The sequence below is a fragment of the Thalassophryne amazonica genome, chromosome 3 (genome assembly GCF_902500255.1).
Source record: "Thalassophryne amazonica chromosome 3, fThaAma1.1, whole genome shotgun sequence".
NCBI lineage: Eukaryota > Metazoa > Chordata > Actinopteri > Batrachoidiformes > Batrachoididae > Thalassophryne > Thalassophryne amazonica.
In genome coordinates, this window is record NC_047105.1 from 116,016,837 (window position 1) to 116,033,957 (window position 17,121).

The 17,121-nt window shown below is 40.9% G+C and overlaps 1 protein-coding gene across 1 annotated transcript in view; it reads left to right on the plus strand.

Moving 5' to 3' along the window:
• Positions 1-17,121, plus strand: part of LOC117507484 (constitutive coactivator of PPAR-gamma-like protein 1 homolog) — a 75,106-nt gene that overhangs the window by 24,607 nt on the left and 33,378 nt on the right. Inside the window, exons 5-7 of the mRNA XM_034167360.1 lie at positions 1,220-1,310; positions 6,003-6,100; positions 6,670-6,923. Coding sequence (XP_034023251.1) covers positions 1,220-1,310; positions 6,003-6,100; positions 6,670-6,923 — 443 coding nt within the window. The remainder of the gene's footprint in view (positions 1-1,219; positions 1,311-6,002; positions 6,101-6,669; positions 6,924-17,121) is intronic.

Here is a 17,121-nt window from a genome sequence, read left to right on the forward strand (position 1 = left end):
CAGCGTGCACTGGAGCGGTTTGCAGCCGAGTGTGAAGCGCCTGGGATGAAGATCAGCACCTCCAAATCCAAGGCCATGATTCTCGACCGGAAAAAGGTGCTTTGCCCTCTACAGGTCGGTGGAGTGTCCTTGCCTCAAGTGGAGGAGTTTAAGTATCTCGGGGTCTTGTTCACGAGCGAGGGACGGATGGAGCGTGAGATCGACAGATGGATCGGTGCAGCATCTGCAGTGATGCGGTCGTTGTACTGGACTGTCGTGGTGAAGAGAGAGCTGAGCAGGGGGGCAAAGCTCTCGATTTACCGATTGATCTATGTTCCGACCCTCACCTTTGGTCATGAGATTTGGCTCATGATCGAAAGAACAAGATCACGAGTACAAGCAGCCGAGATCAGTTTCCTCTGCAGGGTGACTGGGAGCTCCCTTAGAGATAGGATGAGGAGCTCAGTCACTCGGGAGGAGCTCGGAGTTGAGCCGCTGCTCCTCCACGTTGAAAGGAGCCAGTTGAGGTGGCTCGGGCATCTTTTTTGGATGCACCCTGGACGCTTCACTGGAGAGGTGTTCCTGGCACATCCCATCGGGAGGAGGCTCCAGGGAAGACCCAGGACACGCTGGAGGGACTACATCTTGCACCTGGCTTGGGAACGCCGCGGGGTTCCCCTGGAGGACCTTGGGGAGGTGTGTGTGGATCGGGAGGTCTGGGTGGCTTTGCTTGAGCTGCTGCCCCAGCGGAGGAAAATGGATGGATGGATAGTGAATGAATAGGAGAATATCTCAGTTTTCTTTTGGTTTTAGGAGTGTTCTGTTGAATATGTGGACAACATAAACAGGCAGTTGTGAGGAAACCAGACCCGGCCATTTATAGTCTCCCTGCCAGTACAGTTCAAAGAATTGTTCAGTTGTTATATTGATGCTTGCCATTAAAAGAAACATATGAACACCATGATTCCTTTAAGTGTTTCTGTTGGTGTCCATCTACCCCCACGCTGGCCCACCCCCGCAAAGCTGTAAACGTAGGGGAAACACCAATAAAGTTCTAATTTTTGTGTAAGGTTGGGAAAACAACTAATTTCCTGTTAGCAGAAAAATTTCCTGTCACCAAAAACCCCGCTGTGGAAAAAACAAACTGCATCACATGATTGTGGTTTGTACTTCTTTAGTGGATCAGTAATTCCCCTTTTGTGTATCTTGTGGAGTAATTTGTGAATAATTTTCCTTTCAGTCCTGCACTGATGACAAAGTGGTGCGTTTCAAGAAGGCGGTGGAGTACTACTCAGCGGCCAGTCATCAGCCTCCGTTCCCTCCACAGTTAGGTGTGTTTCTCTGGAGTGTTCTCCTCTGTGCGGTGTTGTTTCATCTGTCAACAGTGTGATGTGTAGAGTGATACTCGTGTGACTGACTGTTCTCTCCCATCCACAGCATTGACATACCCGCAGTGTTCACACTCTAAAACAAAACATTGGTTGGTCCATTTTTTTTTTTCATAGATTGACTCTCACTCCTCTTTTACATATATGATTGACTCTCTGCACACTACAGTTGGACATTGAGGAGTCAGCATCTTCAGCAGTGGATTTCTTCTGTGTCCCTGTTGGCCCATCTTGCATGGTCTCTCAGTTTTTTGAGACCTGCCCTCTCCAGACAGATTTGCATACAGTACACCAAACACTGTTTGTATTAATGATTGATTTAAATAAAGCCCAAGACATATTTAGTGGCTTGGAAATGTAGGGATTAAAATTCTCCGTCGTTACGACAGATTTCTGTCAATTGGGCTACTAAAAGGCAGGTTTCACGCTGACGCAGTCCTGATGGAAAAATCGAGGCTGGACGCAAGATATAAAATTTACAACATTCAAAACGTTCAAAAATCGATTTCTAGAATAATGTCTCTGTTTTTGTTTTGTCTTTTGTTTTTTGTTTTTTTGTTTTCTTTCCCCCCTCCTGGCAGAGACTGCTAACCAGGGGTGCATCCAGACAGAAAGAGGGTGTTTGTGTGTGTGTGTGGGGGGGGGGGCATGCCCTCCACAACACCCCTTGATTAAAGGTCCACTTTTGAAGACATTTTTCATATTACTACAAATTTCTATTAATAGTAATAATTTTAACAGCTGAAATATTTAAATCAGTATTTCTCTGGGTCTACGTTTTACTATAGTTCTGGGTTGTTTCATTGATGAGCCACATAAAGATAAGTTTACTTCATTTAACTTTTCTGTAATCTATGTGAAGTAATACCTTTTTTTTAATGTCATATCTAAGCTCGGGTAATACTGGGTCTGTTTGTGGTTCAAGGTTTAAAATCAGGTTAGTTGGGATGAGGGAAGCCAAAAATGTGAAATGATTACGGCTCTTGTGGTTGGTAATTTTAAAAAACAAACATGGAGTTTGTGATAACAATTTTGGTTAAAGGCAAAGAAAAGGTGAAAATGTACAAAAGAAAATGCATACATCACACATTAAGCAGTACAGCTAAATTGGGGGGATCAGGTGAGAAAATAGTCATTAAAAAAAAAAAAACAATGCATTCCTGGACATCAAAAACCCCAAATTTTCTTGGGGCCTTGAGCGAACCTCTCGCCCCATGCCGACATAGGTTCACTTTCACCAGAAAAGCCCCCCCATTTCACATCCTGGCTACAGAACTGAGATTTTAATTGGTAATGAATGAAGTCAAAGATGTAGAAAAACTGTCCCTTTAAAATGTGTTTATCCTGAAGTATTTGCATAATGTGTAGGTTAAAGTCTTTCTATAATATGATGCTGCATTAGAAAAGAGCAGCAATGGTTAAATCAAATCAATTTTATTTATATAGCGCTTTATATTGTAAGGCAAATCCATACAATAATTACGGAAAAATCCCAACGGTCTGTTAGTGAGTGAAATATAATCTTGTATAGCACGAGAACAATTTTCTGTTTTCTTAGCTGTCTCCAATGTGTTTTACCTTAAATCCTTGGACACAATCACAAAAGGGTTTCTATCAAAAGGTAGATGATGACCATCTTGTAATTTGGCTGTGAAAAAAAATCAGTTAGGTTTTTTTTTTGTTTGTTTGTTTTTTTGCTTTAATCCCTGGAAATGTTTATGTGTCCATCCACTGATCTGTCTATAGAAAACTGGCTGTAAAAGCATTAATAGTATTAATGATGAGTTTCTCCAGTTATACATGGGTGATAAAAATGCAGGGACTGTGTATTAAAGTGACTTTAATTTGTATATAGTTAGTGATACTTTTGTTACGCATCAGACGTCCAAAATGAAGCACATGCCCACAGCAGCCTATTTTAAAATGCTCAACTCCAGAGTAGTAATAAACATGCTTATAGCCTGGTACAAAAATAGGTTTGGTATTTACAGCTAGTTTCTCCTTCCATGACAACTCTATAGGAAGCAATTTTTTAAAATATTTAATTAGGTGAGTGGTCAGTTTGAGTGGCAGCTAGTATGTGCCGTTGTGCAGCGCAAAGATTCCAGTGTCGCAGTCTGAACGGTCCCCCTCCCCTAAAAATTGGCCCCCTTTTGAATACTGTGCAAGTAATTTTGGAGGGGAACGTTTACTCAACACCAACTGTAGTCTGAATAGTCCCCCCCTCTGATCGGCTCCCCTGCCTTCATTGTCATTTCAGAGGGGAATGATGAGTCTACACAGTCGATCCCCCCAGAGATGAATTCTTAATTCTTGTAGATATAAAGGTTAATGTGTACAGAGTAATAACTTACTTTTGATTTACTCGGGCAGATTGTAAACTACACCCTTTATCATTTTTTAATATATTAATGTGGCAACCTGATCGTGTCATAATATTAATAAATTAAAAGGATCTATAACGCTTTTTTTTTTTTCTTTCTTTTTTTTTTTTTTGCCCTTTGTCCCGAGCCTTCTTCACCACCCACTTCTGGTTTTTGGTGAAACTAGTGGTGTAAGTGCAATCCTTCAAGTACTGCTTAATCACCTCCATCAGTTCATTGTAGCCATGAACAGTCTTTCTGTCGTCCAAAACTCTCTCTTCAGGTGTGTGTGTGTGTGTGTGTATATACAGTGAGGAAAATAAGTATTTGAACACCCTGCGGTTTTGCAAGTTGTCCCACTTAGAAATCATGGAGGGGTCTGAAATTTTCATCTTGGTTGCATGTCCACTGTGAGAGACATAATCTTAAAAAAAAATTCCAGAAATCACAATGTATGATTTTTTTAAATAATTTATTTGTATGTTACTGCTGCAATTAAGTATTTCAACACCTGTGAAAATCAATGTTAATATTTGGTACAGTAGACTTTGTTTGCAATTACAGAGGTCAAACGTTTCCTGTAGTTTTTCACCAGGTTTGCACACACTGCAGCAGGAATTTGGTCCACTCCTCCATACAGATCTTCTCCAAATCTTTCGGGTTTGGAGTTTCAGCTCCCTTCAAAGATTTTCTATTAAGTTCAGGTCTGGAGACTGGCCAGGCCACTCAATGCTTCTTACAGAGCCCCTCCTTAGTTGCCCTGGCTGTGTGTTTGGGGTCATTGTCATGCTGGAAGACCCAGCCATGACCCGTCTTCAATGCTCTTACTGAGGGAAGGGGGTTGTTTGCCAAAATCTCGCAATACATGACCCCATCCATCCTCCTTTGAATACGGTGCAGTCGTCCTGTCCCCTTTGCAGAAGAGCACCCCCAGAGTATGATGTTTCCACCCACATGCTTCACGGTTGGGATGGTTTTCTTGGGGTTGTTCTCATCCTCTAAACATGGTAAGTGGAGTTGATTCCAAAAAGCTCTATTTTGGTCTCATCTGACCACATGACCTTCTCCCATGCCTCCTCTGGATCATCCAGATGGTCACTGGTGAACTTCAAATGGGTTTGGACATGTGCTGGCTTGAGCAGGGGGACCTTGCTGCCCTGCAGGATTTTAAACCATGACAGCATCATGTGTTACTAATGTAATCTTTGTGACTGTGGTCCCAGCTCTCTTCAGGTCATTGACCAGGTCCTCCTGTGTAGTTCTGAGCTTTCTCAGAATCATCCTTACCCCACAAAGTGAGATCTTGCATGGAATCCCAGACCGAGGGAGATTGACAGTCATTATTTATTTCTAATAAATAATCATAACAGTTTTTGTCTTCTCACTAAGCTGCTTGCCTGTTGTCCTGTAGTCCATCCCAGCCTTGTGCAGGTCTACAGTCTTGTCCCTGGTGTCCTTAGACAGCTCTTTGGTCTTGGCTATGGTGGACAGGTTGGAGTGTGATTGATTGAGTGTGTGAACAGGTGTCTTTTATACAAGTAACAAGTTCAAACAGGTGCAATTAATACAGGTAAAGAGTGCAGAATAAAAGGGCTTCTTAAAGAAAAATTAACAGGTCTGTGTGAGCCAGAATTCTTGCTGGTTGGTCAGTGTTCAAATACTTATTTGCAGCAGTAACATGCAAAAAAAATATAAAAAAAAAATCATACATTGTGATTTCTGGAATTTTTTTTTAGATTATGTCTCTCATAGTGGACATGCACCTATTCATTCCTTTGGCAGTAAAGCGAGAAACACAGGATGGACCAATTTTACATGAAGTAAATCATGTGCATCACTACTGTTGCACACATGCGCAGCATGCAAAAGGGGACCAATTTTTAGGGGGAACCATTCAGACTGCAACACCAGTAGGACAGAGGCCGCTAGCTGCACCTGTTAGCTTTTGGAGAGGACTGTGTCTATGACTGTGTCACTGTCGACATACCTACGGAGCTGACTCCAAGATGCCACGAAAAAAGCATACATTTGTCATGTAGCAGGTACAAAGTGTAATTGCAGTATTCTACACAATAACTATGATTGTTTTTTTGTTTTTGTTTTTTTTTCCAGTAAGACATGCAGCCCCATGAACCACTGTATGAAGTTCTCCCCACCTTCACAACTGTGATGGGGAAAAAGTTGCCAGTGTCTGGAAAAAGAAAACAAAATTCATCAAATCCTAAGCTATATTGTGATGATTTTTTTTTTTTTTTTTTTTTTTTTTTTACAGTTAGACCAAAACATGTTGGAGTGCCTGTTGCAGCGCCACAACATGCATCTCCAAAGATGCTCAACATTCCACAGTTGTCTCAGCCTGTCAAACCTGTGGTAAGGTGACAAACCTCAAGCCGGGACACAAAATAAAACTAATTTTCAAATAGGGCGCAGTGTGGACGTGTTAGTGCATTATAACAGCCGTTATAACTGTCAGAACCACTTTGGCTGAATTTTAAAAGGGTTTGAGTGACTTTAACTCTCTGTCTCTCAGTCACACACACACACACACACACACACACAAGAAAAAAACCCACTGCGTGGAGTCTAACCTTTACATGTTCTTAAGGTTTAAGTAAACTGCAGTGTTTCAAAGATTTACTGTGCATTCTAAGAAGAGTTTGGCATACAGGGTGTGTGTGTGTGTGTGTGTGTGTGTGTCTGTGTGTTTGTGTGTGTGTGTGTGGGGGGGGGGGGGGTGGGGGGGGTGATATAGGTGAGTGAGGGGAGCAGACTGATGCTCTGTCAGTAAGTTTATTCCAACGTATGTAAAAAAAAAAAAAAAAGAACCATAGTACTTCAGCATTTTTAGACAAAAGATAAATCAGAGTACAGTGACCTTTGACCGACTCGTGCCTGATGTGCTTTAATTCTGGCTGTTTCTGGGTTTTGATGAACCGCAGCTTTCAGGAGACCACGTTCCTCCACTGAGCAGTCATGTGTGTCAGGTCCAGCACTCTGAGGTGGACAAAGGCCTCACAGAGCAGAACAGCTTCAGCAGCATTCCTCCAATGAAGCACACGCCGTTATATGAGAGGTCCTCTCCCACCAGCCTGGGACACACCGGCAGTCCCGACCAACCGCATCCTGCTTTGTTTGACACCTCGTGCACATCATCTTCCTCAGAGAATGACGAGAGCACAGGCACGACTGCCAAGTGAGTTCAGCAGCGCTTCACGAGCATTTTGCAGTCTGTGAACGTGGCGGTAGAGCTGATCAGTCTTGACAGAAGTCTGTTACCCTCCATATTGCCAAACTTGAAGTTACGAATTCAAAATGCGCCAAATGGAAACCTGCATTTTGAAAAATCTCAAATGTCCCAAAAAAGTTTTTACACTCACATGAGGTGGTTTTTCAGGCAATTTTGAAAACTTTAGTTTGAAAAAGTGGACTGGAAACACCTTTTGCTATTACAGGTCAAATGACATTCTAAAATACACGACATGGTACATGTAGATGAAGTAAGAGAGAGAGTTTGTTAAATGTTATAAGAAATGACTTTACAGCAATATTGGATTAAAATAACAAAATGGTAATGCGAGAGAACACTCTATGGTACAGGGAGGCACAAACCAGAACTGGAGCCCCAGTGGAGAAAAAGCCACATACCAGACAATGTCGTAAAAAGCCACAAACCGGTAGATGACAGATGAACATAGACATTATAAAGAGGAGTAGACTCCGCATTGGTTGCTGAGGCGCAAGAAATGCCGCCGCCATCTTGGAGCAGTCATCATAGTGATTCTATCACAAGGCACAGTGAAGGCTTGATTTTATAATCTTATTTTCTTTTTTAATCTTTCTAATACAATATGTGTGAAATACCCAGTATCCTAACCTTATGATGAGTACAAAATGAGTTTGATATTATTAGTTTTGTTTAAGAATGTTGAATTTTCACTGTTGGTGCATTTTGTGTGAAATCATAGTCATATGTATATCATATTGATGGTCGCAATGTTTCTGTGTAGGCTCGCAGTTGTCCAGGTGGTTTCCATAGTAGAGAAGCTTGAATCTTCGACTAGACTGGGTTGCTTGACGTGAGGACGTTTTGCTTCAAATCACAGAAGCTTCCTCAGCTAAAATTCTTGCTCTGGTAGTCTGACTTCTGTCTTGACTCTTGTAGAGAAGAATAAACCAGAAGCCAACAAAAGCTGGAGTTTTTAACCTAACCAGACCCCTCCTACCGAGAGGCCGACTACTATAGGCTAGTGACTAAACAATAGCTCTAATTAGCACCCATTGTGCACTCTCCTAATGATGGGATGGAAGCCTCCCCTGATGGCTCCCTTGACGACTCTCCTGATGACGTGAATGACTCATTACCATGAACAAAAGACTGAAACTGCTTAGACCTGAGTACCCCATTGTAAACAGGGGACAAAGCGTGTCTGAGACCCGCCCCCCGGTTAAGGCTGGGTTTCAACTGTTTTACAAAGAATGCTTCCTTGACACCTCTCTCAAACCATTTCTTCTCTCTGGTTAAGATTTTAACTTCCTTGTCCTCAAATGTGTGGTTAGTGTCTTTCAGGTGGAGATGAACTGCAGACTGAGGTCCACTGGCGACCTCTCTGCGGTGCTGGTATAGCCTCTTGTTTAAATGTTGCTTAGTCTCACCTATGTAGTGTTCATTACAGTTTTCCTGACATCTGATATAATACACTACATTGCTCTGTTTGTAACTAGGGATCCTGTCCTTAGGGTGAACTCATTTCTGTCTCAAGGTGTTAACCGGTTTAAAGTAAACTGGGATTTTGTGTTGTCTGAAGATCCTCTGTAGTTTTTCCCCTACTCCTGCTAAATAAGGGAGAGACACTCCTCTTCTTCTTGTCTCCGTCTCCTGTCTATCTGGTCTCTTTGTTTTCTGGGACTTCTGCACTTTGTCCAGAGACCATCGTGGGTACCCACATACCGTGAGGGCTTTCCGTACAAGTTGTTGTTCTTTAGCCCTTCTTTCTGCAGTCGTGGGCACCTGTAGCGCTCTGTGTTGAAGAGTCCTGATCACCCCGAGCTTGTGTTCAAGGGGGTGGTTTGAGCCAAAGAGCAGATATTGGTCAGTGTGAGTGGGTTTTCTGTAAACCTCTGTCTGGAGCTGCCTGTTCTCTCCAATCGTAACATCACAGTCCAAGAAGGCTAAATGGTTGTTTCTGGCATCCTCACGTGTGAACTTGATATTGGAATCCACCGAATTGATGTGTTCTGTAAAGTCCTCGACCTCCTGTTGCTTGATTTTAACCCATGTGTCATCGACATATCTGAAGCAGTGACTGGGAGAGATGCCCGTGAACGACGTCAAGGCTCTCTTCTCCACTCGCTCCATGTACAGATTGGCCACAATGGGGGATACCGGGGACCCCATCGCACAACCATGGATCTGCCTGTAGTAATTCCCCCTAAACAGGAAAATACGTGGTGTTAAGACAGATCTCCAAGAGTTGGCAGATGTGGTCTGGTGTGAGTTTGGTCCTTTCAGGTAGAGACACATCCTCCAGCAGTCGCTGCCTCACAGCTGAGATGGCCTCAGCGGTGGGGATGCAGGTGAACAACGAAGTCACATCAAATGACACCATAGTTTCATCTGCCTCCAGCTGCAGGTCCTTGATCTTGTTCACAAAATCTTGTGTGTTCTCCACATGGTGGTCTGAGTTACCCACTAGAGGAGCCAAAATCCACTTGAGGTGCTTGGCCAAATTGTATGTGATGGAATCTGTGCTGCAATAAGCTTTCTGTTCTTCTCCTGTGATGTTGGATGGCTTAGCCTCCTCCGTCCAACATCACAGGAGAAGAACAGAAAGCTTTGGCAGCACTGCAGAAGGACCAAAGCATCCTTATCCTGCTGGCGGATAAAGGCAGATGAACAGTGGTCCTGAACACATCAGACTACGAGGCCAAGATCAGCAACTTGCTCAGTGACTGCAGTACATACGAACGTCTGAGGAGAGACCCCACGAGTGGCTATAAGAAGAAAATCATTAGCTACCTCCAAAACCTGGAGAAAGAGGGACTCATCGACAGGCAGACATACTACAGACTGTACCCGGGGGACACCACTCCATGCATCTATGGACTGCCCAAAATCCACAAACAGGACGTGCCACTCAGGCCTATTGTATGTAGCACAGATTCCATCACATACAATTTGGCCAAGCACCTCAAGTGGATTTTGGCTCCTCTATGATAATTTGGTCATATTGTAGGCAAAAAAGAAAAATGATTAAAAAGGTGTTGGAGCTCCCCTAGAAACTGAAAGGCAAAGAGAAGAAAAATGTTTAAAAAGGCGGGGAGCTCTCCCCGCCTTTTTAAACATTTAAACAGAAGCTTAAAGGTTTTAGCCATGCTCATGCTCCACCGAAGCATTTACTCAAAAAAAAAAAAAAAGTCTGAAGGACCTAAATGATATGGTGAGATGCTGAAGAGCTTCGCTTGTCATGTCCGCGATATAGTATACATATTACTGAATAACTCGAGAACAACAATTTGCAGCAATTTAAATCACTATATGTCTGTTACAGTTACATGATATAGATTTTTGGGTGATGTTTTTCTAATTTTTCATGCCAAAATGAATTTACTTTTTCCAAATACCCTAAACCCCCTCAGAAAAATTCTTTTGGCAACATGCATTTTGTTATTTTATGGAGTGTTTAGAATATATTAAATGCATTTGTGAAGATTCTACCCAAATTTTTTAAATATTTACATTAGCCAATAGACTAAAAACATTAATTCGATTCATAAAATTATTTTCCATGTGTATTGTTTCTTAATATTTATTGTGTACTGTGAGTAAAATGTATGTTGAATGGAAATTGATGTTAATTTTTCTTTCTTTTAATTATTTATATACATCTTGATCATAATATGGCATGTTAAACATTTTTGGGACCCTCCATGTTTGCACTACAACATATTAAAATTTCAACCCTTTTAAGGTCTGTTTTTCTTAGAGCCAAAAAATGAACCTAAAGAAAAATTCATAAAATAAAAGTTGGTGGTTTATCTGGAGCTTCGGCTAAATGTTTTTCTGGTTTATGGGTTTAGTCGTATCACCATTAACTTTTCAGCGGATTAGCGGTAATCAAAGCTAACTAGTAGGACAGCTTATTAATTAATGAGATTTTATTGATACCAGTGCTGGTACTGTGTCTGTTTATCAGTCCATTTGTCATAAATCAATTCACTTACTGATTCCTGGTCAGTTTTTGTGTGTGTGGGGAAAAAATGGACTAGACCCCCTCAGGTTTGTCAAAGACAACTCAGCTGAGCAAACTAGACTGTTTTCTCTTCTGAAAAGGATACAACTTGGATCTGCTGAAATTCTGGTGAAAAATGCTACAAACCATTCATTATGAATTTTTGTCATTGCACAGTGACACTCGTTTTTTCTTTCTGCACTTATTTTGCTTCCCCGTGTAGAAAACATTAAAGGGTTTTCCCAAAATGGCCGAGTCGGGCAGGTGACTGGAGATTCAGGGTTTTCTGTAGCAACAGTCTGCAGGTTATCATTGAAAATGAATGAAATATATATTTGTATAACATTACCTCTAATTTTAGGGTTCTTTGACAGAATAAATCACTGAAACAGGATGTTAATAATCGACGTGTGACTTGTTTGGGCAGCAGTGACGCTCATGCTTAGAACACAGTGCTGGTGTTTTCACCCTTACTTGAAACGGGTGAAATAATTTTACAGACGTTAGAAGTCACGCTGCTGTGATCTTTTTCCACAAAGTTAAGGCACACTTTGGACTCATTATTCCAAATTTCCAGTATTACCAACACAGAGCTTGACATAAGATTTTGCACTGTGGAACTGTTGAGTACTAGTACTAGGACTGGGTGTTGGGTAGTAGGCTTGTTGGCGGTTGATGCTGTGATCTTTGTGGAATCAGTGGATTCCCTGATAGCAGCACGTAAAAAGCTGAGTGAGGGAAGTATTTCATCGGGATTGACTGAGTGAATCTGAAACCCATTGTGTGGTTTGCATTTCTGAAAGACTTAAAAACACATTGAACAGAGTCCATCATCTTCAGGTTCAAGTGCCTCAAAAATTCTCAGTCTCACGTAGCGGTGGGCGATATAAAAGATATATTCGGTTCACGGTATAAATTTGGCCGACGGTAGAGATTTAGACTCCACCAACAAATCACGGTAATGCTTGTTGGTGACGTCATCGTATTTTCCTCAGTGACTCTGAACAACTGGAAAAGGCTGCAGTCAGTGCTTTGGTCACAAGCTCCATCTCCACCTCGGCAGATTAAAACTTCTCCTTGTAGGAGTGTAAAATTATAAGCTATTTTAACCCTCTGGAGTCGCCTGACTGAATTCGGTCATGCAAAAATCATATGACCAAATTAAGCAATTGTCCCATTAAATTTGCCAGACTCAGTCTCTGTTTCAGTGTGTTTTAAAAGTGCACACTTCAAGCTTCATACAAGTTTTTAAATTATGTTAATAGGCCTACTATAACCTGAATTATGATTAATAATTTCTGCAGTGTTTTTTGGGAACTTTATGGTCATATTTGGTGTGCGTCTTTGCAGAAAGCCGCAGTAAACAGTCTCAGATTTCCTCATTCAGCTGACCTGACAGCTCCGTCTCAGGGCCACCTATCTGTATATATTACTGCGGGGGTGGGCAGCGTGTTCCAGAAAGGGCCAAGAGGGTGCAGGTTTTCATTGCAGCCACTGATTCCACCAGGTGATTTCACTGATTAACTGATTCCATCTGCTCAAAGTGATATTAATCAGTGAAATCACCTGGTGAAGTCAGTGGCTGCAAAGAAAACCTGCACCCTCTTGGCCCTTTCTGGAACAAGTTGCCCACCCCTGTATTACTGGATAGTTCATTGGCCCACACGCTCCGTACAATCCGCTGAAGCAAACTGGTGGCCATCTTGCCACTCCCAACTTATGCGGGCTGCACATAGACAGCTTATTGGAACGTCAAACAATTTCAAGTAATAGCTGAGCTGATTCTCTCATTTACTCATCACTCACTCATCTTCAACCGCTTTTCCGGATTCGGGTCGCGGGGGTAACAGCTCCAGCAGGAGACCCCAGACTTCCCTTTCCCATGCCACATTGACCACCTCTGACTGGGGGATCCCGAGGCATTCCCAGGCCAGTGTGGAGATATAATCTCTCCACCTAGTCCTGAGTCTTCCCCGGGGTCTCCTCCCAGATGGATGTGCTTGGAACACCTCCCTAGGGAGGCACCCATGCCACACCCCCAGAGCTAGCCCCTGCCACCCAGGTCTGGTCCGTCGAGGCCCTCGACTTTCACTGCCACCCAAGGGACAGCGCCCCCAACACCAGCGGTTCCCCCTTCGGGTGGTGAGCCCACAGGGTGGAGATGGAAGGTCCACGTTGCCTCTTCGGGCTGTGCCCAACTGGGCTCTGTGGCAAGCCCAGCCACCAGGCGCTCGCTGATGGGCCCTACATCCAGGCCCTCCTTCCAGGCCTGGCTCCAGATGATGGCCCCGGGCTTCCTCACATTTCCTCTACCTCGTTCTATCATGGTGTCTCTCATTTACTTATTTTTGTTTTTCAAATAATGTAAGATTGATCACTCCTAATCTATGCCTGCCAGGATTAGCTATTTGATTTATTTTCTTTCTTTCTTTTATTACTTTGACACTTTCTTCCCTTCTATTCTCACTTACTCATATCTTACTTTTATATATATATATGTGTGTGTGTGTGTGTGTGTGTATTGGTACCATATCATGAACAAAAGTGGATGGATAACAAAAGTCATGACAGATAGAGCTGAAACAACTAATCAAGTTAATCGATTAAAATCGATTATTAAAATAGTTGTCAACTAATTTAGTCATCAATTAGTTGCTAAATAACTGTTTTACCGCAAATGTTCCATTTCTTCCATATAATCAACCGAGTTTTGCTTTGAATCTTGAACCAATGAAGGAGTCCTTCGAGCTGCTGCTTCGTTGGTTTCATTTGTTTTATTTCCCTGTATCTTAATTTTTCTCCACTAAAACCCTAAATAGCATATGTCTGTGAGGAATATTTACCTTTTTTATGTTAAACTGACCTGTTATGGTCTTCTGAAACAGTTGATAGATGTATTTTAACGCTGATGCTAACGCGTTAGCATGTCTATGGCGTTTTCATTGTTAAAGTTAGCATGTTTGTGCATTTGTTTTCTGTATAATAATTAATGGCTCAGTGTTTGTTGTCGTAAAAGAGTCAAATTATTACAAATTATAATATTTTTTATTTATTTTTATTTATATATTAATAATAATAGTAATAATAACTAATAATGCTACAATACAATTTTAGAGAAAGAGACATGAGTCACGTGTGTCATTGTGAAATGACCACATAGTTTACAAGTTATACAGAGAATGTTGCACATATAATGAGTCAGACTACAGTTTTTGATTTAGGTTTTATGGTTAACTGGTTATGCTAATTGCATTTGCAGCAACAAAAATACCTCTTTTTTCACCATATAGTTTATAACATTTATATGTTTCAGTGTTGTTTTATGGCAACTCAGCACTTTGATAAAGCAATGCCATTTGAAATAATTATTTTTCTTCTTTACTATAAACTGTTTTATTGTTTATTTTATATTTCAACAGCCAAAGGGACATTTGACGATTTCTTGATTTTCAATTATTTTAAGTTTTCAAATAATGTTCTGTTGTTAAATAAAGTGATGGAAGGAGAGAAAAATTGCTTCCCTGGCACATTTTTAAAAAGTTCCCCGCTAATCTGATTAATCGATTAATCGTGTGGAAACCCCATCAGATTCATCGATGAGCCAAATAATTGTTTGTTGCAGCCCTAATGACAGATAATAGAGAAATAGTTGATTTATTTTGTAAATAGTTGCACGAAAAGAATAGAACACCACTTAACTCCCTACTGGAGAGTTAGTTTTCCCTGCAATGACAACATTTATTACACACAGCTCTGAGCTTCAGCCTAATATAAGCAATAAACCTCATAGCAACAACGCATAAAGCTCCAAAACTATGCACAAGTAGACCTAATAAATGTCTTAAAATAGTTTGCCCAACACAGAACTCAACATGTAGCTACACGTGTTGAGTTAATAAGTCACTTATTATTATCTTTGCCTATATGCTGGAATAAGGGAGAGAACTCTTTAAATTATTGTTCATTACTTCCCATTTCAGTCATACTCACAGGTGAAATGTCCGTCCACAGCCTTTGAACTGGCGATTTGCGGAGTTTATAGCTGCCTGTGAAGGTATTTTTAACAAAATGGCAAAGAATAAAGTTACGTGCACCTCAGAATCATAGATCAATAGAAAAGAGTGTTCATGAGCAGGACATCTGAGTGGTAATATGGCGGCCAGTTTGCTTCAAAAATATTGGCCAATGATTTATCCAGTAATATATATAGAGATCAGTGCGCAGGGCAGGGGAGCGGAGGAAAAAACCACGCCTTCCTCGACATGAGCCAATCAGGATCACCAAACCACGTGGTGGTGTCTCTGAGGTCTTTCTGGACAAAATGCCTCCAAAAGCAGACAAACTAACACTGCCTCCTGGTGGACAGAAGCAGGAATGGTGAAATGAGACAAAAAATACATCTTAACAAGTCAGAATAAGGTGCTCAAAATTAATTATATCTGTTTTGTTTGTTTTGCTGTTGTTGTTTTTTTTATTTGTTTATTTTAATCTATTTAGTTTTGCAGAGGGACTATATGACCCATTCAGAAACACTTCCGTTATAAATGTTACACTTTACAATTTAAATTGTGATGTATACCTTTACTGTGAATGTATTTAGTTTATATCGTGATATGAATTTTAAGTCATATCGCCCAGCCCTACTCTCATGACTCTGAACATTCACGAGCTGTAGGTTTTGGTGAATTCATTATGGTTGATAATTGTGTTGTTTATAAAGTTGCACTTTGCCCTAAAAATCCAAGATTACTGCTCCAAACATCAATAGTAGGGAAAATTGTAGTTTGTACTGGTTTTTTTTTTTCGTATATCTGTCTTTTTGTGTCCAGTTTAATAAATCATGCACAAAGAACTTTCCTACTGCTGTCTGTGGACAAGTTGCTATGGTATTTTTATGCATGAAATACCATGTAATGAACTGCTTTGGTACCGCTGATAATAGCTAACCTTGTAGATATTGCCGTGGGCAGATCCAGGATTTTGTAAAGGGGAGTAGGCGTGGATTTGCGAACGAGCAAGAAAAGAAACATTATAACCTGTTTTTTTTTATTATTATTATTAATTTGAACTTATATTGTATAATATTGAATGTGATGCTATGATGTTATAGTGACAAGTAACAGAGAACATTTGGACTGCCTGTGGCTAAAAAAGTGAGGGCCCCCCCCCCGCTGAATCATGGTCTGGTGTAAATGTATCAGCTGAGTCACTTCAGAAACAGCATTCAACGATTAAAATTTTTTTAAAACCGGATCTGCTCCTGGCCTGGCTGTTGCTTGCAATGACTGACTACCGCACACGACAAACCGAGCATTAAATTAAATAAAAACACAAATTTTAACTTTGCTGTCATCTGTACTCTTCCAGGACTTCTCTGTAGACAACCGCATATTTTTGCAGCTTTCTATACTTGCCGGTGATGATGTGTGGGAACGAGAGTGCATTTTCCTCAGGTGGGAAGTAGTCCTGAGTGTTATGAGGAAAAACATTGTGATGTGCAACATCACTGTTTGGTACTGTAGTGACTTGTGATAAATGAACAGATATTTAGATAAAAGGTCACTTAAGTACTTCCACACAGAGGACATTCAGCGGTACTACTACAGTTTTACTTTTCACATCTAAAAATCACCATGTTCAGTACTAACAGTTGACCTCGGTTACTGTAGCTCGAGGGTTTATTTTATGCTTCATTCAAAACAAAAGTAGTCTTTATATCATGATGGAATGTAACTTGATGTTTGAACTTTGTTTTCAGTATGGGTGCTGGTTAAAATCTCCATTCCTCAGTACTATCAGTTCAAATTACTATGGAATTTATATATTTACTGCTTATACATAACAATGGTGAATTTGCCATCATTTTTTTTAAAACCACAAACGTCTGTTTATTGTGTACATTCTTTGTGGTGGTCTCAATCAAAATCATGGTAAATCTCCCCAAACAACACAAAGTATTAGAACATGTCGGCATAAAGTTTACCTAACAATCACGTGTGTAATTCTACAAATTCAATTTTAGGGAGTGAAAATTGTCAGCTACATGATAATCTTATATATCAGTGTTTTCTGAGTTAAAAAGTCACTTTTTTTCTCACCAGTTGTCTTTGTCACGCATTTGCTAGTTTGAGTCAATTTTCAGTGGATTCACTTGTCCACCTT